Below are 25,350 nucleotides of genomic sequence, written 5' to 3' on the forward strand. Positions count from 1 at the left end.
TTTTCTTTCTTTCTTTTTTTTTTTTTTCGTTCGCCGGGAAATTAGCTGCTTCAAGTTTTCGGGTGTGGGGCCGCCCGAGGGTACCTTCTGTCGCTCGCCTTTTTTCCCCTCGGGATTTTCGGGCCAAAGTGGGGAAATACTGTCGTGGCAATTGGCATCGCAGGGTAACAAAAGTCCCATTGTTCTCCCCGGAGTTCCTGCATTTAACGTTCGCGCGAGGGATACGGAAGGGCGAAAGCGGAAGGGAAACTTGCAAAAGCGTAGTTTCGTACCGTAGGGGAGAATTTGATTTCCGTATCCTGGTTTTGGTTTGGGTTTTTTCTTTAGGGCCGCTATCATCTTCCCTGGAATCCCCAGGCTCGGTGTCGCGATGGGGAAATCTATCGCGATTGCGGGGATCTCGTGATCCCGGCAAACGTGTAGAAATAACGGCACGTAACGCCGCGGTATGCTCATGCATCCGAGCGAGCGTGAAAGTTATGTGACGTTTACAGCACTGCAGCCCCGGTAAATGCAGGCGAGCTAGTAATGCAGTTTGGCCACTTGGACACAATATGGTGGACTATTACCCGCCGCGAGTGCCGCAGTAGTCGCACGAAGTGCTTTGACTTGATTGCCGATGATTAACTTCGCGTGTTGCCCTTCTCGAGACTTGGCTCGATTGGCCCCCTGGAAGCCTCTTGCTAGGCGAAAAATTAATCGCCGGGTCTTCCGGCTGTCCTACGTGCCCGTGGAAATAATTCCACCCTGCGGACGGTTCGATAAATTCGACGCGTTAAGAATTGACCCCACCCGAAAATTGCCAGAGGCCTCGGATTTAATTAAGCCACGATCAGCTGGTAAAGTCGATACCCCCAGCATCCGTTTGATCATCCCGCACGTGGGTTAATTATTTCTTTTATTTTTTTTCAACTCTGATTTTTGACCACTCTTTTTCTCAATTATTTCTCCACTATTCGGGCCAGTCAGGGAATGCCTTTTAAAGTGATTTCCAATGGATTGGCTCATTTACGCGAGGCATTCGCGATAACAATGCAACACCGGCAATATCGAGCGACGTGCTCGTACATCCTCGTGCAATCCCTCCTTCACCAGTTGCGGAGGAAGATCGGAGCTCGGACACGCGATAACGAACTTCTATTAGGGCGATCCCCGCTCGTCCGCGGTTGCAAATTTCCAGCGAGTCGTGATCCCGCGCTGTTTATCCCCCGGAATTGCATTCGCCCTAAACACATCAAGTTGCCCTGCGACACCGTGTGACGATTCAGTTAACGACACTTCGCCCCTCCGGATGGCTCGCTCGAAGGTGCCTCTCCGGTGCTCCTAATTGTGCCTCGATTGCCTCCTCGACTTCCTGGATGTCTCCCCGCGACGCCTCATTTCGATAAATAACGACGATCGCTGTCGGGTTTAATTTCACTCCTGACGAGCGGCTCGATTTCCCCCTTTGTTCCGTTTCTTTTACCCCCTTGGACCCAATCTTCGTCGGGGCGATTCTCCCCTGCTACGTTCCATTTTTCACCCGGGGGTGGAAATTCTCGGTATACCCCGAAGAGCCAACCGCTCCCCGAACGAATGACCAAGATTTCATCGAGAAACCCAAGAAAAAGCACTTTTCATAACATTGACGGTGATCATTAATATAAAACTTTCGTTATCCCACTGCAGCTAATCATCCCTTCGTGACGACCCCGAGCCTTCCTTCGCAAAAGAAACTCTGACCTCAAATATTCTATATAAATATTCTCATTGTTATAAAAAAACGGTTAACATATAAAGTTCAAGCCTATCGATGTATTAGAGATCTTGGAAAGTGGCCCTAAAAATTTGTCAAATTTTTTAATAGTATATTTCAGTGAAAAACGGGGTCTGGTTGAAATATACCCTAGTGGGCTACGAAAGTAGGAAGATTAACGATGGTCATGTAATTATTGCTGTAGAAGATAGCGAATGGACCGAATGCGTATAGACGATTTCATTGATTTGCCACCTTGTGGGCATAATTAACTGGTAGTTCGTGTTCAGAAGTGAAACTAAGGGGATTTAAACAAATTTAGGGAACCCGAAGCGCTATCGAAGGACTCCTGGGCGGGGGTGCGGAATGCATAAACTCGCCCCTGCTCGTAGGTGCGCATTGGCGTGCACATCGGTGTACTCGCAGGTGCCTTGCCGTGTACGTCCGTGTGGAGCCGTGTAGAACCGTGTAGGCGGTACCGGCTCGAGCCATGTAAGTCGAGACTTTCGCGTGTTCCGGCCTCGGAGGCAGAAAGTTATGCGAGAGAAAATTCTGCGCCGCCGTGTTGCGTGCACGGCCAAGGAAACGTGCACGAGATCGGCAGAGCTTTGTTCCAGTATAGTTTCCTGGGGTAATCCTCGGGTTCACGTGTTTCGGCATCATCACGCGTGCTGCGCACGACGGGGGCGAAAACCACCCCTTACGAACATTACTGGAGCCAGGCATTCGGGTAATTATCGTTTTTGCGCCGCCTTAATGATCCCCGTAGATGCCCCTCTCGTTCCATCGGTTCCATCAGCGGACGTGTATCGATATCATCAAGCCGTGGAAACGATGGCCAGGAGTTGATTTGCGGAAATTCAAACCCTTGATACGGTTTAAGTGATATGGATCTCAAGCTCTGCCGTTCAATGATTGCGCGTTGGAATTGCTAATAATGGTCTACTATATTTTTTTTTAACACGTTCTGGAGGAAGTTTGGAAAAAATATCGATAAATACGCGATGGTTTTGTTCGGTCATTTGTTGTCTCTTGGCGATTGGGACGTGTAAACGTTTGGTAAAAATATTGATAAATACGCGATGGTTTTGTTTGGTCATTTGTTGTTTTTTGGCGATTGGGACGTGTAAACGTTTGATAAAAATATCGATAAATACGCGATGGTTTTATTCGGTCATTTGTTGTCTTTTGGCGATTGGGACGTGTAAACGTTTGGTAAAAATATCGATAAATACGCGATGGTTTTGTTCGGTCATTTGTTGTCTTCTGGCGATTGGGACGCGTATGGAAGTTGGGGGAATATTTATGGGATGATTTGGGACGTCGAAGTCACAGGAAAGTCATTGATCATCATACTTATGGCTTTGATATGTCGTGTGTCGCGACAGGAGCAAGGATCAATCGCGACTTTGCTTTTATGGGAATTAAGGCGAAAGGATTCGTTCCTACCGAGTCGAGATGCATTCGGAGCTCAGACGTACTACTTTATTCCGTCTCAGAAGGAATATTTGATGCAAAACTGGCGCAAAAGCGAGGCAGGGAGTACTCCCAAATAAACAACGACGCTTTGAAGGCAATATGTCTCCTCTATCCGGGTTTCGGGGGAATCGTTCCAGGGAGAAGAGGAATTAAGCCGAAAAGTCATTCCCGGGTTTCGATCCTTCCTCTCACTGGTCGTTTCTCACCCTGATCGTATCGCCCACTTTATAGACTTTTGACAACCCCCCTCCAAGGAAAAGTAAATCTATTCTATCCGGTCGAATCCGGCGCGAAAACGAAGCTTTTCCGACAAACATTTCTACAGGCATATCTAATAGAAATATTTATATTCATCTAATAAGTATTGCCGGCAAGAATACTTTGTAACGTCATTAGATCGAGCTTCAGATTTGCTGGCTAAATTAAACCCGTGGTATAAATGCATCCTCCGCTTTCGTCGGAACGTTATCGCCACGCTTCCGCAATGTGCCCGGTCGGATAGCATAAATCGACCTTAAAAATGACAGGTGGGAGATTTTCGGTTTCGAGTCACGCGAAACGTAGCAATGCTCGGCATGGCCGGCAAACAGTAGCTACTCCGTTTTCCGCGGGTTTCCGCTTCGGTATTCTCCGAGTCCGGTAAAAGGATCGTAAACTACGGGGCGATAAATTCCCCGGAATCAATTCCGCGTCTTAAGGCTATCCTCCGGCTCGGCCGCGTTTTCCTACATTTTTATTACATCGGTCACGTTCAAGTGCAAATGTCCCGGACGGTTTCGCAGAAGTGGCCAATCAAAAAGCACACGGCGATCCGCTCGGGCTTAAAGGCACTTCGCGATCGCGACGGTGCGTCCTTCTCAGCGAGGGAGAGGGAGGAAGAAAAAAAAGAAAGAGGAAACGGAGGAGGACCGCGGAGGACGTCGGAGGGGAAGTACGAAAGAAAGTAATTGTCTCGTGTGGGAGTTAATCGGGCTTTCGTTGTGCGGGCTAAGTCAACGTTTCTATAGAAACACCGCAGGATTACTGCGCGAGCAAAGAGCTCCCTCGAGAGAATAGAGAGGCGGGAACGTCGGCCTTTTTTTCTTTTGCCCTCCACCTATACTTTTCTGCCGCTTTTCTGTATCGCCCAAAGACTTTGTCCGACTCGAGGAGCTGGAACCGCGAGACAAATACCGCGCTTGGACAATTAATTTAGCCCGAACGAGCCGGAGGAAAAGTCAGCCGAAAACTCTTCTCGACTATTTTTCTCTTTCTCTCTCCCTCTTTTTTTCTTTTTTTTTTTTTTGAGCATCTCCACGTTCCAGTAATTTACAAGAACGCAGAGCGTCGTTTTTGCGTCTTGGAGGGGAAGAGTTTCGTGGCTTGCGCTCTTTCTCTCTCGTCATTAAGGTGACATGAAACACGTCGAGGAACTTGATCGACGTCGGTAAATCAGGGTTTTCTAAATACCTACGTTGACGACGTTCGTTTTTATATTGACAGCCGCGTCGAATTATATTGAGTATTGTACTAAATGGCATACTCTATCCGCTCTATCCAATACTCTTAAAAAAAAAAGTGTATATTCGAATCAGCTGATTTGAGGGGGGTTTCACCTCGCCTTAAGACGAGTAGAGGGATGAGCTGGTCGACAGATTTTTGCTCTTTTATTCTGGCTGCTCCTTCGATTCGGGTTGAACCGGGTCGTTGTCGGATAATCGCGAATCGAGCTTGTATTACCGCATCGAATGACGCCTAGTTTGTCGCGAGTTAACTTGGCTATTCGTCGCGTCATGAAACGTCATTATGACCGGCCGAAGTGTTTTCCATTTAGCATTGCCCCCGGGAGCCGTCATTAGCAGGCGATTCCATCCGTTCAGCGCAAAAGTTAGGTTATGCCAGGTCGGAGTAGTCGAGCCATTGTTTCCCCTAGAGTTTGGGAGTGGTATACGCGACACGATTTACTCCGTTGTCTGTTGATCTCTTTGACGGCAACGTGTTTCAGCACTGATGCATGGCATGCGAGACGGCTACAAGCCTCTCGTAAATGTCTCGTGAATGAAACTATCCACGAGTATAACTTGACACGCAATGGAACGTCGGATGATATCGTCATTCTGTTGTATTATTAAAATATCATTTATTTTACTAACCTAAGATCAGAAGTCATTGCGCTTACCTTTACAACTTAGCCATGACTGAATCGAGAACGAATAAAGTTTTGTCATTAAAACGTGACATCCACGCCGATTATTGATGATATTCTATATAATAAATGGTATTATTCGTAGCTGTTAATGGAAACTTTGTTCACTTAATTAATCTTGAAAATATTCAACCTAAATTCCAACATTTTATAAGCATAAATATTAATAGTCATAACCTGGACATAATTGTCAATGGCATAAAATCTTTAATCTTACTGGCTTTTATACACTTCACGTTTATAATTTATACTTTCAACACAATGTCCTGTACTTACTTTTTATCTTTCTGGCCAGTCTTCTATCGGTCACCGGTGGACTTATACATTCAATGTATCTTGTATTAGATTTTAAAAAGTTGTCTTCAGTTAGCATCAGAACATCGCTAGCCAGTCGGTCGTTGCTTATGACAACTGCTAGGAGTGGAGCTTAATCATGAATCATAGCCCAGATCATCATCTGCTAAGTGGATCAGTAATGACCCTACTGAAGACAACTTTTCGATCTCCGCGCTCGCACCTATAGGCAGAGCGGTTTGTACTCGCTTGCGGGAGACGACGTCGCTTCCGCGACATCTAGGAGAGAACGGGAGAACTCGCGAAGCACCGTCATGCGCTCCCACGTGGCACGGAGCCGCGCGCAGCGGGACATACGACTCCGGGAATAGCAGATAGGAAGTGGTAAGGTCAATTCACACAAATCTGCTCTGAGTCTATATTTAGCTGTTTAAAGACAAAAACAACAATGATCGTAAACTAATCTACTTCACCCCATTTTTAAAAAAAGTCTCCAGTTCAACGAAAAGCTAAATAAAAACGAGAGACGTAAAAATGGCTTTTGTCTCTCTTGGGAGAAATATAACGAATAGACGTCGTAGATAATAATAAGGATTTGGTATCCTGTTAACGGTTCTCGTTCTGTAAAAATGTTCGAATAAAATATTCACAAATGTTATTATTGTCTTTTCATGGTCGGTACATATTGTGTTGGGAAAACGTCGATTCAGGAATGTGTTTAACAACGGGTTATGATTACTTTGAACGTGCGTACCTTCTAGCATGACGGTGGAATGAAATTCGTTCCCTTCGTGTATTGACATTTTAATTTCACGGTAAAAAATTAAATCTATGCTTTCCAATCCACAACCGCGGTCGGACCATTGGGCGTGGCCGCGAGTTCAATCGGAACTGCGTTTCAGAGCTACGTGACTCTCTCGCTGTTCTCGTGCTTGTTCAAATACGATTTCATCGGCTGACGAATTGTTTTATTTCTCCTTTCCGGTTATTTCTCGGAAAAAAAAAGGAAACAAAGCCTATGCCAATAAGTGAGCTCGAACCACCGACGGTTTCAGTTAACAGCAATTCGCGTCACTCGGAGGCGGATAGTTATAATTTACCTCGGCAATGTTTATCCGCAATGAACTATCGGGCTGGTCAGAAATGTCTTTTTATTTACTCAATTACAACTTCACTCAATGGTGTTTCTCCATTTATATCCGCGATCCATACTCACCTATCGGGTACATTCTCGAGGCCTTCCTGCAAGTTTTTCCTAAATTTTAGAAATGAAAATGTTAAGTATCGCAGGACTTGTTAGTCAAAACCCGATAGTCTGTAAATTTTACAATTCAATAACTTATTTTCATCACCGGCCGAGGGAAGACATATACGTATTTACGGTCGAGGGAAAATCATTAACATCGGTGGGGCGAAAATATTTTTTAGACTTCGAAGTCCCGAATAAATTCCGAATAATACCTCGGAAAGTTACGCGATGAAAGGAGAAAGGAGGAAGAGAAAGAATCGCCCCAAAAATGAACTCGTTTCACGAGGCGCCGCCTTTTGTCCGAGTAGATTTCATTACGCGGAACCCTTGTCCAGATTTAAATTTTAAACTTCTACGAGACGTATGCGGCTCTATTATTGCGTATGTAATGTTAAACGCTGCATGAACAATGGCATCGCGCAAAGCAACGCCCCTACAGTTATTAACACAGAACGCAAACAATCGAGCAGTATTCGTTGAAAGCAATTTATTGACGGATTTCGAGTATTTGCAGTCATTAAATATCCAGCTCCAAAGCCTAATTGAAAATTAATTATCGAGGAATTATACAGTAACCCACTCCGCGCTTGTTTCAGCAATGGCGGCGCTATGGGGACTCGATTTCCTCTAAACAAGTTTTCAGACAAAAGATATTTTTATCCCGGATGCTATATACTCAGTTTTATGTATCTCCATGTATAAATACGGACTCCATGATGTATTTGACGGAGATTCCTGGTAAGATGGGATTTCCAATGTGTGTGGACGGAATGCATGCGATTTTATTCGGCCGTGCACGCCATTACGTTTAACGGAGTCGCGATTGTCCCGGTAATGGCGGCGTTATTTCGCGGATCATGGTCCTGGACGGCGCGTAAAAGTTTCGGCGAGGGAAAAGATACTAGCAGAGGTTATGGCATTTCGCGGTTCCACAGAACTCCGGGCCGTGTAACCCCGGGTGTCGCCATTAATCTTTCTGCGCGTGCGGAACGCTTTTACGAGGAAACTTCGGTTATCAGGCCGGAGTTCAGGCGGCTTTGAACTTCGGTCAAACGAGTCTTGCACTTTGACCGTAACTTAATACAAGATTAAGCGGCGTAAAAAGAAAAACGATCGGCCGAGGGTAGTCCGCCAGTTCCTCCGGAAGTTGGCGATCAGCCGTGCGAATCAAACAAATACTCTGGCCAGACCCTCGAGCGCCCAATTAAAACCTACCCATTGCTAAAGATTTAACTGGGTCTCTATTAACAAGTCACACAAGAATTTCAAACCTCTTAACTTCGGGAATGACTTCAAATCCCTTTTTTACGGCAAAGAGAAGGGGTTTTGGTACATTAACGTCGTTCAAGTCTGACCGGCACGTAACCACTCGGAACATGTCTTCTTCCCTGAGTTTAATTGCCCCTAACTTTTTCACTTGCGAAATGGGTTCCACTAATTTTTAATTCCTTCAAGAACTGCGCGTCTTCGATTACCGCTTATTTTTTATTCCGGGGAATTTTATCAAACGAACTGCCTGAATTATGGAGCGATGATTTATTCGTTATTAAATAGATCGGGTACGTGAAGTGCTTTATAAGGAAATGTATAATATCCTTCAAGGGCGACGAGATTCATTTAATTTCGAACGTATTTCAAATTCTTTCGAAATGCCCTGAAAATTTCAGGCGACCGCCCGAGGATCCTTGAGGTTTACTTTATTACCTCGTTCGGGGGAATATGCTGACTAGTCCCGGCCTCTCAACGTTTCCATCGTCCTGCTTCTCGAGCTTTTCTGCCTCTTTCTTTTCCCCTGTGGCGAGCAATACATTGCATTACAGAAAATCATTCTCTTGCCCCCCTCTCTGTCGAATTGCGAAATACACGAATCGGGATCTAGTGGACTACTTATACCCTCCCTTTGCGGGGTGTGTACGTTCTCGATACCGTATTGTGCTGTACAGGATAGTCTATACCTAGACGTGTATATATATATATCGTCTATCGGACCCTCCGCCGTTTTATACGAAACCGTGAAATCTGAAATTCGATAAGGGTAGGTGGGCAACTGATACTTCGCTTCCTTTGTGTTTCATTCGGTGCCTGTTCATCCACGGTAAAAGTATACATTAAAGGGGCAACACAATACAAGCCTGATATTTGTTACTTTCATCTCTTTCGGCAACCTGGTACAGAGCTTTCAAGATAAACTAATTTCGCCTCACATACGTGCCCGTCCGGAGGAAGACATTATACTTTCAATTTTATCCCGGGAGAACGTTCCAGTTTCCCTTTTCTGGATGAATTCTCTACGAAGGATTGCTTTTTAATTACCTTCGGTAAAGGTACCACGGGGAAAGATGCTTAGGATAGAAGCGGAGGTTTAAATGAGAGAAATTTCCTTAACGTTCTCGGGGAACTTTTGCGCGAATTTGCAAATTGGTTTTGCATACTTCTTCTTTTTTTTATTGTCTAGCAGTTGATCGGTTTCCCTCGCAGCGCGGTGCATTCTCTGCACCTGTGTGTCGGGCCTGGCTGAGAATTAATTGAACCGCTTCGAAGATTATCAATGGAAGGAACGGGGCGCGTGATTGGAGCGGCACGGCAAAGGATATGCACGATATTATCGATCTCGTATTTCAGGAAATGTAGAACGAGCGTCCCACTCGACGTGCCAATTGCCAGCATCCCTTCGGTATAGCTCATCCTCGAGTTTGGAAGGCCGAACTGGTTTTCCCCATTTTTCTTCGCCACGGCGATTTTAAAGATATTACCGTCAGCCTCAGCCCTCGGCGCTTGGCACCGGAAATACTTGTTTCCTCGAAAAACAACTCGAATTTTGCGAATTACGTTACTTCCTTCGGAGGCTGCGAATGAAATTTCTGAGGGAGGGTGGAGGCGCCGCTCCATCTCGAAGTCGTCGATTCCTCCCAAGGAGAGAGACGGTCGCCGGCATCTATTTATTCATTTCTGGAAACACCGAGTGATTTCTCTCCTCTCCCTCTCTTCCTATTTATTTTTTTAATTTATCTTATTCAATAGGGTCCGCAGACCGAACCGCCTGTCGCCCGATTATTTGTTACTTCCGGAGCTCTTATCGGTCCGATGGCTCCCTCGTTAGCGATTCCGAATTTCCGGCGCTAATAATTCGACATTATCTATTCATTAACGCAGTTTTCGGCGGCTCTGTGCAGAGTGACGTTGTTTAATACAAATCGGATCTGCACACGGCGCAATGCCTCCGCGAGGAGCAGACAATAAAACGGTCACGTCGAGAATTCGTTATCGGGGCAGATAAAACTCCCGGGACAAATTTCGAAACGTCGTTACCCACGTTTAATCGGTGTTATTTCCTCGAATATTTATCGAGTGTGGTATTCAGCGAGTGGACTGAAAGGGAATGTTCATTCAGTCGTTTTGAGCCGATCTGTTTATAAAACACAAAATCGGCCTCATTATTTCAACCGAAGCGCACCCCAATTGTTCAATTACATTGAAGGAACAGGAACAACGATTTACATTTTTTTTTCTTTCAGTTGCCGCCACGAGATTCTGAATAAACTCAATGCTGTTAATTAAATATGCAACGGGGTGCCATCGTGCGTGTTGAATCTCAGATTGACCAGACACACGCCTTTTCAGTGGAGCATTTTTTACTCTGGATGTGCTCGAATAGATCGAACGAGCGTTCCAGGCCGTGGTATTCGTTTTGTTAGTATCATCGTGATTTGCAGCGCACAGTGAAAGTGGTTGTTTTTATTTCGCGCTCGTACGCTCAGAGAATTTCCCAATAAATAACAGTTCACGGGGCGCGGAATTTGTCGGTACATTTGAGAGGTAGTTCCGCGATGGAGCATCGAGCTACATTTTTTGATGTACGAGAGAGTCATTTTTGTGAAGCCCCGTCCGCTTAAAATATCACTCCATGTCGTCAAGCATCGCGACATTAAAACCTCAGAACGTACAGATATAAATATTTAAATACACGGGCAAACCTTTTAACGATTTTCGCAATTAACAGCTCCGCGATTCCCAACCCCTCCCTAAGAGCGACCTCTCCATTTCGATTTTGTAATTCACCCCTTTTCTCGTTTTCGGGGTAAGTATTATATCTATCGATGGGCGAATCGTGCATGAATTTGTCAACTGGGATCGATTCATGCCCTGCAATGATCGAATAGCTGGTCATTGAGCGAAACTCCGCGACTCGATGAATTCTTGGGATATTTAGGGACCGGGGCCAATTTGTCCCCGCGGGAGCTGTTAATTCCATTTATTACGCACCCCTGCACCGTTCATTGAACCAGAGTAATTTTCTGTACATCCCAGCCCGGGTGAATAGTGAAAATAAGCGGAACTAAGCGTACATGTGACATCGGCCACGTGGTGTCGCGCCCCTTCCCCGGCCCTCTGTGTGCTTCTCATTACACATCGTAAAGGAAAGCTCTCTCGGTACGAGCGGTCTCGTAGTCGACGAGCTTTCCAGCACTTGCAGTGGATTCGGAATACCACGAGAGAACTTAACACTCTTCACTGAAGCTGCGCGCCCGTGGAAGCGATCTTTTGAAGCTCGGCAAAAAAGGAAACCCTCCTACAGTGGTTCCGCTTTAAGACCGATTCTCTTGTCGTTACCGTTCATGCATTCTCTCTGCCGTGTACTTTCCCTTCTCCACCTCGACAAAGTAATTCAGAAATATCCAAGTAAAGGCACACCGGAAAACACCCCCTCGACGATCCTTGCGCGACGCGTTTCGCGCAACTCTGAATTTTTCAACAGAGCGAAGTGTACAGGTCTCCTCCACCTTCTTTTCATAAATGGCGATTCATTTTATTCAGTTCCCGAAAGGATGAAGCCGTTCAACCGCTGGGATTAAGTGTCCAATTTTGTCCCTAATTTAAGTCCTCGTGGAGAAAGGAATTTTTCTTTTTCTGGATTTCCCGTACGCTTTGAGGAACTTCTTTCTTCGGTCCACGAACTTCAGCCGGTTTTCCGTTTCGAGGGCGGAGCTTTCCTCGCTATCCTGATGTATTCAAGCAATCCGAAACTTAACGTCTTTTAAATAAGCGGCGTAAGTGGAGACGAGATGTCGACTGCACTTGCGTTCCTATTCGTATGAACTTGGGCGTAATATAGAGAGAGACTTTTTCTCGGGTCAAGTTTCTTCCTCGTAGTCCTGCCTGTATGCTGTATAAATATTAATTTCTTGCCAGTGACAACTCGCGCCATGCAGAAATTTTTAATCAGTAGGGACGTGCTGATTAGGCCCTTTCGCAAGGAACGCCCGATCGAGCGGATTCAGCCTTATTTACCCTTATTTCAGTGGAAAATGAAAATCAGCCGCTGTAAATACATACTTACGTGCATTATCTCAGCTCTCTGGTGAGAAAAATTTAATTAGAAAATTAGGAAGAGAAAAATAAAGTGTGAATATTAAAATAAAATCGACGCTTCCTCAAGGTGAGATTGGGGCGGATAACCCACGAAGGTGTCGTAAAGGGTTGTCGAGGCTTCTTTCCGGGTCAGGTTCACTCGTCATTACCATACTTACCGTAAGTCTTATTATGTACGTTCAACGAGACCGTCTATATGTACATGTCGATCGATCGAGTAGTTTTCGTCGAGCTTTTCCCTTTTCCCTGGAATCACAACGTCGCGTCACAACAAACTCAACGCTAATCGAACAGTAGAGCAGCAATTAATTTAAAAGGCTCTTTGTTTTGACATTTTTTCCCAAATGATTTTTATTAAAGACAATTTTTCTGAGCATTGATGCGCGTATACTCTCGTGGTGCCATCGACCTCAGGTAAAATCGTGCACCGGTGTAATTGAAGTGAATGTTTTAAATTATTCCGAAACATCTTGAGATTGGTAAATAATCAAGACCTTTTCCCCAGCTGAGAAAGTTATCCAGCGGTATAGTTTTCCCCTCAACAAGGCTGTTGAGAAGGAAGTTCCGAGCACCAGATGGTTAATTTTCCATTTCAATTTTCAAAGTAACTTACAAAGTTGCTTAAGTGAGGAGCGCACGGACTACTCACCAAAATTGCGGCTCCTTTTCAAGACACCGAGACGATTAAACGGGGCTCCATTTTGTATTTTTAATTCATCAGAGTGCGAATTTGCTAAGTACCTCAAGCTCCGTTATTTTTTTCATAACTTTCTTTTTTCGCTTGATTTATACACAGCGCTAGTGTAAAAAATGCACTTTGTTCGGTTGCCTGGATGTAAAATCTAATTGCGAGGAAATTAATTCTGCCCTGAAATTGAAATAAGTAATCTGGGCCAATTAAATGCATACGTCGCATTTAGTATTCTAAATATATTTCACGCTTAATGAGCACTTTTTAAAGTAAGTTTCTTTTTTTATTGTAAACATCTTGGAGGAAATCGTACTAATCCGCTTTACCGAAACGGCGTTGCTCCAGAAACGGGTAAACCTGTTTTCTCATAAAATTATTAGATACCACGATAAATATAAAATACTTTTAAGTTAATATTTTATACGAAGCAATACATTTTGAAATTCGATTCGGCGAAACAAACACGTTCTTGGCTAGAATATATGTATGTATGTGTACTTACATATATCGACTTCAAAGCTTTATAATACTCAACCGCAGGCGAACTTCTGGTTGCGTATATCGCCGAAACTTGGAAAGTGGACCATTTCCTGATTTTTCTTCTTTTCGAAGGATAGAGGAACGTCATAAATCGTTTCCGCGATTTTCGATTAAAGTGCTAACCATTGGGGAGCCGAAAAGTCATTCCGACACTGCCCAATACATCCTCGATCCAACCTCGATCATGACTTAGAGATGGTACTCATAGGCGAGTTTAGGAATTGTGGCAGCAATTAAGATAATCGTTCTGAATTCATTAGACATTGAAATCCACGACACGCCAGAGGTACTATGTGTTCCAGCTCTATCTCTAGGATTCCGGTTTTCATTTCAAAGTCTAAACATTTACGAACTTTTGAGTGGAGATCTAATTAGGATTTCCAAGAAGAGCAGGTTTAAAAATTCAGGTTTTCTAATGACCACCGAAATAAAAAATAATTATTAAAAATTCAGTAGGGAGAGACGATCACTATCTAGAGGTGTGGAAATTTATATACATATTGTTCGGATATTAATTAATGATGCATGGATTGGTCCGAGTCGTAGGAGGAAGGAAGCCTCAATTATCCGGAGGAAGGATCGTTTCGTATCCGGATCGTTAAGAGCAATTTCGATGGTTGATCGTGCTCGATCCGGATCATTGAAGTAGTTACATGTCCACATTGATGTCGCGATACCGATTCGACAAGTCACGATCAGGTCCCATATGGGGTGCCTAATAAACTCTGGCCTGGGAATTACGGCTGTCAACGGTTTGCACGACGTCCTTCGGGAAACTCTGGACATCCATCTAAAGGGATATAGGAGCATGTGATTCAAGATACCTCAATATCGAACGGTCCTATCATGCGGTATCGCCGTAGAAATTTAACGACACAGGTGCCGAAACATATGAACACGCAAATGGCCCTTCCCCTTAAAATTACGATAACGCCCTGGTTACCTTTTCTCAGCCGAATCTACTAACTCCACGTGAACATTGAATCTACACATCCAATCCAAGAGACATAAAATTAAAAAGAAATCAAAAGTACTCCCTAAATTTGAGACTTCGTCCAGGGTGGAAAGATTTTATGGAAGAGGTGCCTCAACATGTGAGCACGCAAATGGCCCTTCCTCTCAAAATGACAAGAGCGCTCCAATTAATTTTCTCCAGCAGCACCTATTAATCCAACATCAAAGTTGAATCTACCCTTCCAGTTCCTCGACCTCTAAGGAAGATATGAAAATTTAAAAAATCATAAGTATCCCCTAAATCAGGAAGTTCTTCCGAGGCGAATCTCTCGTTTTCCCTGGGGAGGAATTTCTCCCTACGCTCGAACCGACTCGAGGTAACGTTCAGCAGGGGCCGACCCCGTTCAGAGCTGGAGTGTAACTTGGCGAATTATCCTAAGCCACCCCGTTCATCGGGCTAGGATTAATTCCAACGAAATTTAGCTCGAGTCGGGATCAATAGGTAAACGCGTCATGGCCGGCGAGCACGTAGGAGCGCCGATGACGATCGGAAAGAGGAGCATGCAGTCCCTGGTGTGCGTGCTGCATTGCGCGATAGTGCACGTGATGCACGTACACCCATACGGAGGTGTTGGTGGCACAAACACCTGTAAACCCAGGAAGAACGTCCATTACTTCGTGCCAGGGCGTCCCTGGAAATTCCTTCGGATTCTCAATTAAATGAAAATCCCAATATGTCGGCCGTATAGGCGCGTGCGGCACGGGGGTGCAGACGGACGTGGCAAGGGGATGCAAATATGTGGATAAGCGCATGTGGACGCTCATACGTGTTCGTAGGTGTGCATATGGATGGGCCGATGGGGATACGTGTATAAGTAAGCGCAAACACGTGTGCGTACCTTCGCCAACCCTCGGTTCTCGACGTGACATTGCCCCGGAATTCGAAGGCCACCCCGCAACCCTCCTCCAGGGGTTGTGCATTCCTACCGGCGAGTCCTGCCGACAGAAGACATTTCATCGGGATTGTCAAGGGTGCGCAATCGAGCAAAGTGTACGCACGACTGCCTGATTAGAGGTCTTAGCCCGGGGACGGTGGTGATACCAATGATAATAAGCGTCCGTGGCTTATTAACGAAATTTCGGTTCAACGAAGTTGGGATTTAACCGAGTTTCGTGAAGGGAGGATTCTAGGGCAGACTAGGGTCAATTGTTACACTTTTTATGTTCCCGCTGAAAATTTATAACGTTTGTTATTTATTTCCCGGGGTTATATTTGACCTCGGCCTCCCCTTGTTATTTATCCTTGGCAAAAGGAAGTAAAAGCAGAAATTACGTGGGCAACGTCACTGATTTAAATGACTTTCTTTAGATTCTTTAGATCGATCGCCATGGGATATCTTTGACATGGAAAGCTTTGCACCTGACACGGAGGAACTTGAAATTCGGAAAATGTCCCCACGGCGAAAAGTTGTCTCGGAAAAGGTGTAATAATCTCGGATTTACATCGCTAAATGGATTTCCAATTTACGCTTCAGCGATTGTTTATTTCTTCTTATCGGGCAGGCTCCTTTATTCGATGAAGGCTCGCTGATGGGGGAAAAGAGTGGATTTTAGCCGGAATTTTAATAGGTTCGCTCTGGTAGGACACCCCTTCGTAATTAAGGGGGCGTACCGGACGAGGTTCTTAAGGTGCCACTCCCAGAAGTTAAATGGCAGTCATAGATCATGATTTTGCCGGAGTACTTTTACATACATACATACATGCCCATGTAAGATCGTTCCTTAGCGGAACGACTTCAAAATTGCGCCGGGGGACTTTTAGCTCGCCCCACGTGGCTTTTTATTTCGACCTAGGGTAATATCTTGATGGATGCCGAAGACGGGGGTTCCCTGGGGCTGACATAAGCTAGATAATTTTTATTTCTATATTCTAATTTTTGTGGATAAAGTAATACATATTTATTCACTTTACAATCTTTTCACAATTCCTTTGCGCGAAAGGGATTTCTGAGGGAGCTGATGGCCACGTACAATTTTAGGAGAAACCTTAATACGACTCAGTTTTTTGTTTCTGTTGTATGCCGTTCGAGTGCCATGGTATTCGTATCTCGGAAACTGCTGGCACGTGGAAAATTTGAAATCTTCCTTTCGAGGGTCGCGAGAAATCGTTTCTGCTGACACACGCCGGAACGACGGGAAGAATCCCAACAGGCTTTTAGAACTCTACATCGAGGGGTCAGATGTGTACAGGTGCATCTACCGTCGGCTTTTTATTGTCGCATTGCAGATTGTCGACGGTATCAGATCTGTCGTGCTGCAGTTTTTTGCTGCTCTTCATTTTACGGGGATTTATATATAATTGACATTATTCGCTGGTGTCACGAGTCTCATACTTTACTATGAATAACGCTGTCTTTCATAATTGCGATCGCACTCCCTGCAATAAATAAATGACTTAATATGTTGAATTATTATCTAGGAAAATATTTAATTAATTTAAATCATGAAATTAAGCCACGCTTGAAATACCAGGGTACCCTCAATATCTCGATAACGGTAATAAATGTAACATTCAAACGTAGATCACGTAATTGCCTGGAATTTCGGTGAGAACGCGGAGTGTGTTGTAAATGGGTTTTTTATTATGAAAGAGCAATCTTTTTTTTTTTCTGTGCACTCGGAATTTAAGTTGAACCATAAAAAGAGCTTTATGAGCCATCGCGATAAATCTGTGGGGAAATAATCACTTTGTTACGCACGTGTGTACCTCGTTCATTTCATGTTGCCTTAACGAGCTTGATATATTTTTATGAACGGTTGGAAGTCAAGAAGTTATTATTCTTTTTTTTTCTTACTAAGATATTTATTACAAATCGCAAATATTTATAAAAACGTTCGCGTCGGAAATACTTTTAGAAGAATCGTATTTATTAATTCCTTGAAAATCCGGAATTGGGTGGATATCGATTTTCGCGTTATCAAGGGTAATGATATGACGGTGAAGTAATACTCGAGGCGATAACTTTGTACGCCGAAGAGTAGATTTTCGATTTTTCCTGAACGCGAGGTATCTAAACTTTGTCGAGGAACTTGTTAACCCCGTTTTTGCCACCGGATCAATGGGACTTTGAGTTTCTTTTTGAGCAGGGAGCGGCAGAATGACCCATTTAGGTGGGTGAGCATATGCAAATGGATATTGTCAGCGAGCTCCATGGAATCAGATTTTCTGTCTCATGCGAAAATCAAGCATTCAGAAAAACGAACAAGGCGAATCCTCGGAGACAAAAGGCTCACCGTGCCAGTCGCAATTTCTTAGCGTTATTTCCGCGTCCTTTTTTGCCCGGTGCTCCGGAATTGACAAATCAGGATAGAGCGATGTTTCATTTATTTTATGCAGGCTGAATAGCGACACCTCCTCCCCTTAAACAAAATAATAAATACAGGAAGCCCCTATTCTCCGGAAATATATACCCTGAATAAATCCAATCCATTTACTTTAGTGTCGCTCAATAGAGCATTTATTTACCGTCGATTTACTTATTTATTTATTTCGCGCTCCATTAAACTTCGTCACGGAGAGTCGGCTTCCCCGAGCGAGTTCGATCGTTGCTCACTTTTTTTCCGGACGAGCTCAGACGCTGATACGACTGTCGAATGTGCCGATCGAAATTCTAAACTCTCAAAGTCCTCCTTAACCCAATTTAGAGAGAACACAAAGAGTATTCGGCGATATCGAGCCGCGAGATGCGACCTACATACACCGGCGAATTTCACCTTCTCTCGCCTCTTTCTTCGGCTCCTATACCTTGACTTTCCCTACGTGTCTCCGCCCTACGAAGTGCCAAATGAATTTATTTCCCCAAAATATCCCGTCAAATTCTACATTTTTTCCCCAAATTCTTCAAATTGGTGGCCTTGCTCTTCTAGAGGCTCCAGAAAAATTCGGCCGGAGAGGGACTAAACGTGGCATTATCAATTTTATTGATTTTATTAATCCGATCTCCAGGGGCCAGATAGAGCCTCACTCCATAGGCAATAATTCCTCCAAGCGTAGATTCTCGAGGACCTTCCGAAAACCATCACTGCTGGTCCAAATTTGCATAATGAAGCGTCCGATCCAATTTAATGGCCGATACAAGTTCCTGCATGTGCCCTGTACGGACCTCCCGGAGTACGTATCGAGTACGTATTGCACATACGCACCTGGTGGGATCTTCGCGGGGGGGGGCGAATGCAGGGTTTCGCATCGGCAAGCCGTAAACCTGGTTATGTTCTGTCATAAAAACCCGTATCGTGATCAGGCCACGGTTCGATCATGCGAGAATTACGTCCTCCGGTAACAATCCTGACACCCAGGGTCCTAACGTGGATTATTTTTGCGAGGGTCGCCTCTATACGAGTCGCGTCGATGGCAACAAATTGCACTCAGCCAGGAAATGATGCGACCTTCTTGACGTCTACTTTTACAAGAGGCTACGCGAAAAAGGCGACGGCCTGCTAATTTGGCGTTAAACGGGTTCATTAACCTTTAAACGGGGCATTACTATCCTCGAGGCTCGTCATTATGGGCGTTCAGCCTTACGGTGGTACTTAGGGGTTGGACGGGGGTAATGAAAATTTATTAACTATTTTACCCCCGTTTTCAGGGCGATCACGAAGTCTCGCGGCTGTCCGTCCGAAGGATACCGTCACGCGTGACATGTCCCACCGTAAGAGTTTGCGTAGAGTGAATTTCCCTGCTCGGCATTTGCCCTATAATTGCGGGGCCGTATTCACGGGTTGCTAGGTGTTCCCAACAGAAGTGGCACCGCGATGCATAATTCAAGGAAGTCGCAAGTTATTTGCCATCTGGAATTTTTGTCCCCTGACCGCCTCATCAGCGGCCCTTTCAGTATGCGCGCCCCGTCCTGGACGCGAAAGGGTCGCGTCGAGTTATCGATTCGGGATCGCGGATGACGAGGGAGTTTCCTCGGCAGGGAAATCCTCCTTGAGGGTGAAGACGAGGTCGGCATCGAATTCCTTCTTTCCGGGAGGATAATTGAATATCACGGGGGAGAGAAGGCCGGTATCTATGGGAACCGTCCCGTCCCCGTGGGCCGCGGGGACGGAAACCTCCTCGGAAAAGGCGAGTCCTGAAATTCGTTCGATTTATGGAAAATTAAATATCTCTCCTCTCTCTTGTCTTATCCTCTCGTTGAAGTCTCGCTGGCGGGGGAGGAGAAAATTCAGGAATTCCAAGGCTCTCTGGAAGATCCGAGGGAGACTCGGGCCTTTCTTCGGGGAGACAGCTCCGCCATTTCCTGTCGATCGATCGATCGATCCATCGATCCCTCTCGGGGACCGAGAAGTACTCCCCGAGGTTCGGTTTCCTCCAGTCCGAATCGCCGTTTCTTCTCGTTTACCTTTCGCTCTCCGAATAATTTACGCTCGCATCTCCTCGTCTCACCTGTCCTAGCCGTCCAATTTGGGCTTGCGCCCCCTGAATTACCCGTGAACAAAGATCCATCCCGACTCCTTTCGAATTTAATTGACCCTTTCTTGCGTCCCGTCGGACGTTCTTCGAGTTAGGGCGATATCGTTCTCGCGAATCCATTAAAGTTTATCCATCGAGGAAAAAGCTGATCGACACTTGTTGATGCCTTTCCAAACTCGAAACTCGCTGGGCACAAAAAACTTGTCTTCGGGTTTCTTGCCTCTCGGATTCCTTCGGGATCGGGCGAGATGCGAGGGAAAAACTACGCCAATAAAACGGATAAATTGTTAGTTTCACACATTTTTCATGATATGTCATGATTCTTTTTTTATTATTACTATTTTTTTTAATAATCTAGCTATTTTTCGTGTCATTCTATCATGCGATATATGGAGAATACAAGAGTGCCCTTTTGTGGCATAGTTGCTTTTGTTGTACCAGAAAAGTTGGTGAAAGGTGGAGGCGATATGGGAAGTGGGACAACTTGTCGGCCAGGCGACGTCGATTACCTTCGCATCGCGAAAAGCTGATGGATGGAACCCGTCTTACGTCGGATGTAATAAATCATGAGAATCCAATTGATGGATCACCGTGTTCAATTATACCTTCAGCCCTGCCTCGATGTACATCTCGATCTTTGAAACACTGCCCTTACATCGAAAAGACATTAGTTCCTTCTAAGGAGGCTTATCAACCCTTACCCCTAAGAGGGAGGATTGATGAAACTTTGAAATTTGGAAAAGGATTTCGCCGTTTCGATATTTATGGGCAGAAAGGCCACTAATAACTGTCAAAGTTGTTGGAATTTTTTTTCCTATTGCCCTCACCGTGTGTAGATTATTTCATAATTGAAGAAACGGGATACGCGATGACGGTCACGCGAGAACTCTGTATTTCGAGTTTTCACTTTCAGAATACAGCGGAATCGATTTCGTAACAATCAGTCCACTTCGTTTCACGATAAGTGTCAGTAATAAAAATCCCTGTTACGTAAAAATGTTCTATTGGAAGCGGAGAAGTGAAATCACGGGGCTTTTTCCACACGATCGATGTAGGTAGTGGAATGGAAATATTTTGCGGACTTTCCATTCATGGGAGAACTTTTACATTTTGGTTCGCATCCGAAGTCGGAGAATCTCGCGATTGTTTCGCCAGAAGACCTACTTAATCCTCTCGCTGTTTCGTAATCCTCGCGAAATTGAGCGATTAGGAAACGTATTCGAAGGCTCGTCAGACATTTCGGAGTCTTAAGCGATAGTGACAGATAATTATCCAGGCCAGACTGACTATTGGCAGGCTATGACGGGTTCAGGATTATCGACTGAACATATTGGAGCGGAAATAACCCTTGGAGAATTAATGGTGGAAAGTTTAAATCTCCTTAAGATTGATTCGCGTCACAATTTCATCCCCCGGTTGACGGGCTCTTGCATTTTTGTTACATGCTTTGACACTTCCAAATGAATTTCGCAACTGGTAATCGGTTCACACCCGATATTCCGATTTATGATCCCGGTAAGTAACTTAGACCGGTTATCGCACCCCGGGAATTTTTCCGAACTCAATTCCGGATTATTGCATAATTACGTAAAGGTATGTAATGCCCGGGTGCCGGTGATGTGCGAGTAACGAAATCATTCGATTATCCGATCCGAATATGAAACAGTTATAGGTATGCCATTCCATCGTCAAATAGAATTATTTGCTTCGCTTGGTTGTAATCGACGGCGTCAAGTTATTTGACCTGCGAATTATCCAATTCGACCGGTTGGATTATCCGTTCGTCCGATACCGCCGAAAATTGTTTAACAAATGATAATATCAATATCATGGAATCGCTTATTATTAATAGCACAGGACATAATGTATGCTCCCTGCACCATGATACTGTTTAACAATTCTTTTCGAGTTCCATTGAGCAAAAATTCTGATTTTTTAAAACGATGTCCGGGAATATTTACGTACGTCTGACAGGCGCCGAGCAACAAATGAATTTAATTCAGCAGTGCATGCACGTATACGGGTATGGAGATTACCGCGTTAAAAGAGAGACAGAGAGAGAGAGAGAGAGAAAAAAAGAGTTTCCTAGAAACCACATCTTTCCACGCATTTTGCTGAAATTCAGCTACACCACCTTCGCGGGATTTGCATTTCCCAGTGTCCGGATTAAAAATGCATACGCATGCACATCCGGAGTTACCGAGTGCTGGCATGTTGCTGGCTCTTGGTTGCATGTCACCGAATATTGGCATTCTTTTCTTTCCCGGAGGTTTCTTGCCGAATATTCAATTTTAATAAGTGGCAGCGATTGAAATCTCCGTCCAACTCGTGTCCGACTTCGGCCATCGAGGAGCACTAAATTCTCTTAAATCATCCATCACTTTTAAACAAACGGTATATTCCTTGCCCTAGGAAAATCCACCATAATTTTTATTATTAACCAGAGTGTATAAACATTCGGCCGAATGAGTGCGCATTTATGCCCTGGTCGTAAAATAAATTTTTTTATTTTCTTTTTTTTCTCCCCGCGATTAATCGCGAAATCGATCCCTGGTGCATCTCTCCGGTGCATATTCGCGCGCAGTGTCTGCAACTCGGCCGCGTGGGGATATTTCGGATTAATTCCCGGACGGGGCTTAAAATGGTGGGAATTTTCTCGACGAGGGTGCACTTTCTGTTTCAGAAAGCGAGCATTGAGCAAGGATCAGGGTGGCAGAAGGACGAGGAGAAATGAGGCGGACGTGACGTCACAATGACATGATGAAGAGCCTGGTGGGGATCATGTGGATAGTGTTGGTGCTCATATCAGGTACGTACAATAAATATGACGGTATTATGTGTACCTGCCTCGAGAGCGAGCGGGCTACATCGAGACCGAGAGATACCGCAAATTCCCCTCCAGACACATATTGTACTCCGCGACGCATCTTGCTTACCTCTGGCCTTGCTTTTTCCAAATTACGTAAAAGCTCCAAGCTTTCCGCGACGACGTAGCGGCGCATTATACGAACAATGGCGCGGTAATGAGGGTACGTCGAAACTCGCATCGACGAATTAAAATGATACAGGGAAAGCGATGCAAAATCTCTCGAACCTCTGAAATCATTTTTGCACTCGAGGCAAACGTTACGCTATCTATTTCTCGATTTAAAAAAAAAAAGAAGAATTAATACCAGTAGAAATCAATTTTTTCGGGTGGTGTTATTTTCCCGGGATCAAGAGTGGCCTTTTTGATGTTTCATATACGTGGGAGTGGCTAATTTATTAAAAATTTAAGCTATAGGATACTCTCGTCGTAAAAATGCGGAAATGCAACCCCCGGCGATATTGCCAAAGGGGGTACTTTTTACCAAATTTAATGGAGCCATCGTGATCTATTATATATGCTAATAAAGAGCCTGCCGACAATATCTAAACTTTCACTGTATATCCGAGTCCTGAAGTGTCGTTAGGAAAACCAGGGGACCCTGATGTCAAATTAGCTGTGGTCCTAAAATGGCTTAATCCAGTCCACGTTGTCCCCGAACTTGGCTTTCCATAAATCTCCGCTTTTGCGTTCCCTAATGATCGTTTTGAGACCGGCGATACGGATTGTCGTAATTTATTCGCAATCCGGAAACCATTATCACGGGGGATATCGGGCTGCCTAATTAAATAATCATTTCCCTTCCTCACTTTCTGCTAAAAAATCACAAGTTTAACGAGGCGTTCCAGAAAAGTACCTTCCATAAAATCCGTATCGCTCATCTGGTTAATCGGTGCAATTCAATTAGTATTTAATACATGACAACCTCGTTCTTGCATGTAAGAATAAACACAAAACAATTCCACGATCATAACATATTACTACTATCACCGTTCTCCTGACGTTTTATACATAACACTTCGATGTAGGTACATTTTATTGTATCCTTCCTGAAAATCAATATAAAATAATTTTATGATAAAATTCAAAAGTTAAGCGTTACTTTCGTCCCCACTACGTACTCTAACATCAATCGATAAGACTCACGGTAGCATTGTGTCAATTGTATCAATGCCGTATACACATCGTGTACCCCTGACTGATTTAGAACGTCTACGTAAACGACGATGCTTGTGGTATATTCCAATACTTGTATAATATATGCCTCCGCCACTACATACCCGAATATGTAAATCCAGGTCCGAAGCGTACGTTAAATTGCACTCTGCAAGGGGATGTTACGTAGTCACCTGTGTCGAGTATCGGGATAAAATAGCTGCGCAACTGGTACGCGTATCGGCTACTTCGTGGTGGTAAATCGTTCATCCTAAAGGGGCGAAAAAAAAAAAAACAAACAAACGGCATGGGAGCGAGGACAAGGGCAGGGGCGAAGTAAAAACGAAAAAATAATGCCGCGCTGCAGCCGGTTAAATAAGCAGAAAGTGCACTTGTTCAGCTAACGAGACAGGAGGTTCTCTTTTTTTTTTAAGCGACAAACAGGCCGCATTAAAGGCTCCGCGGCACTTTGCGATCAGTCTTTGTTTTCGAATTTTCACATTTTCGTTAACCATTTAATCGGGAATTAAAATTGAGAAATTCCCGCCGACTGACGTCACATATTATTTTTCCTATTTATTCAATTTTCTTGGAGGCAGTTCCGAGGGAATTTCTTTTGAGGCAGTCGATAATGGCAGCGGAAAAGAAACTGCTTTCTGATTAACGACGAGGTCTACGTACTCGGAGAATTTCTATCGAATTTCGGGATGAATAATTGTCAGGGCTGCAATAACAATGGCGGAGTAGTCAAAATAGAGGAAGTTTATTCGCGCGGGGTGCGAGCGTCCTTTGCGAATACTCGATTCCGATGCTCGAGCGGTCGATCGGTAGCATTTGCGGGGATGTAGGCATCGGTCGCACGACAATCGAAAACCGACAAGGACATCGATATTCCTCTGTATACGCGATCTCTCGCGCAGCGTCCTTTGAAACGCGGAACAGTTTGTAAAGGTGTCGTCACAATGGAGCGACGCAAAACCCCGTTTTCCGGGGATTGGAAGGAATTCCCATTTTCCGGGGGGAGGCGGACCCGATGGCTCATCGATCGATTTCCCGACTTGCACCGGCAACTACGGGAAAAATATTCCGCAAGAATAAAACGGGTGGGAGGGAGGGAGAGAGGGAGAGAGAAGGATGAAGCGACCGAGTCGGGCAGGCAGAGAGCAACGATGCGCGTAAGCTCGGCACGGTTTCCTGTCCCATTTTGCGAGGCCGAGGTTCCCTTGTTCTCTTGGCTAAATTTTTGCGAAATTTTTTCCACTATCCCTCCCCTAGGTCCGAAAAAATAGAGCGGACGAATCGAGGGGGAGGGGGATTTAACAAGGAAACGCGTCAGGGTTCTCAGAGAATAGCCCTTGT

At 44.7% G+C, this 25,350-nt stretch overlaps 1 protein-coding gene across 1 annotated transcript in view; it reads left to right on the forward strand.

Annotated features, from left to right (window-relative positions):
• The window catches only part of LOC105697594 (acetylcholine receptor subunit alpha-like), an 82,741-nt gene that overhangs the window by 44,557 nt on the left and 12,834 nt on the right, over positions 1-25,350 (forward strand). Inside the window, exon 2 of the mRNA XM_012421038.1 lies at positions 22,654-22,779. Coding sequence (XP_012276461.1) covers positions 22,728-22,779 — 52 coding nt within the window. The 5' untranslated portion in view covers positions 22,654-22,727. The remainder of the gene's footprint in view (positions 1-22,653; positions 22,780-25,350) is intronic.

The sequence above is a fragment of the Orussus abietinus genome, unplaced genomic scaffold, assembly GCF_000612105.2.
Source record: "Orussus abietinus isolate OABI.00-Male unplaced genomic scaffold, Oabi_2.0 scaffold21, whole genome shotgun sequence".
NCBI classification, from domain to species: Eukaryota; Metazoa; Arthropoda; class Insecta; order Hymenoptera; family Orussidae; genus Orussus; species Orussus abietinus.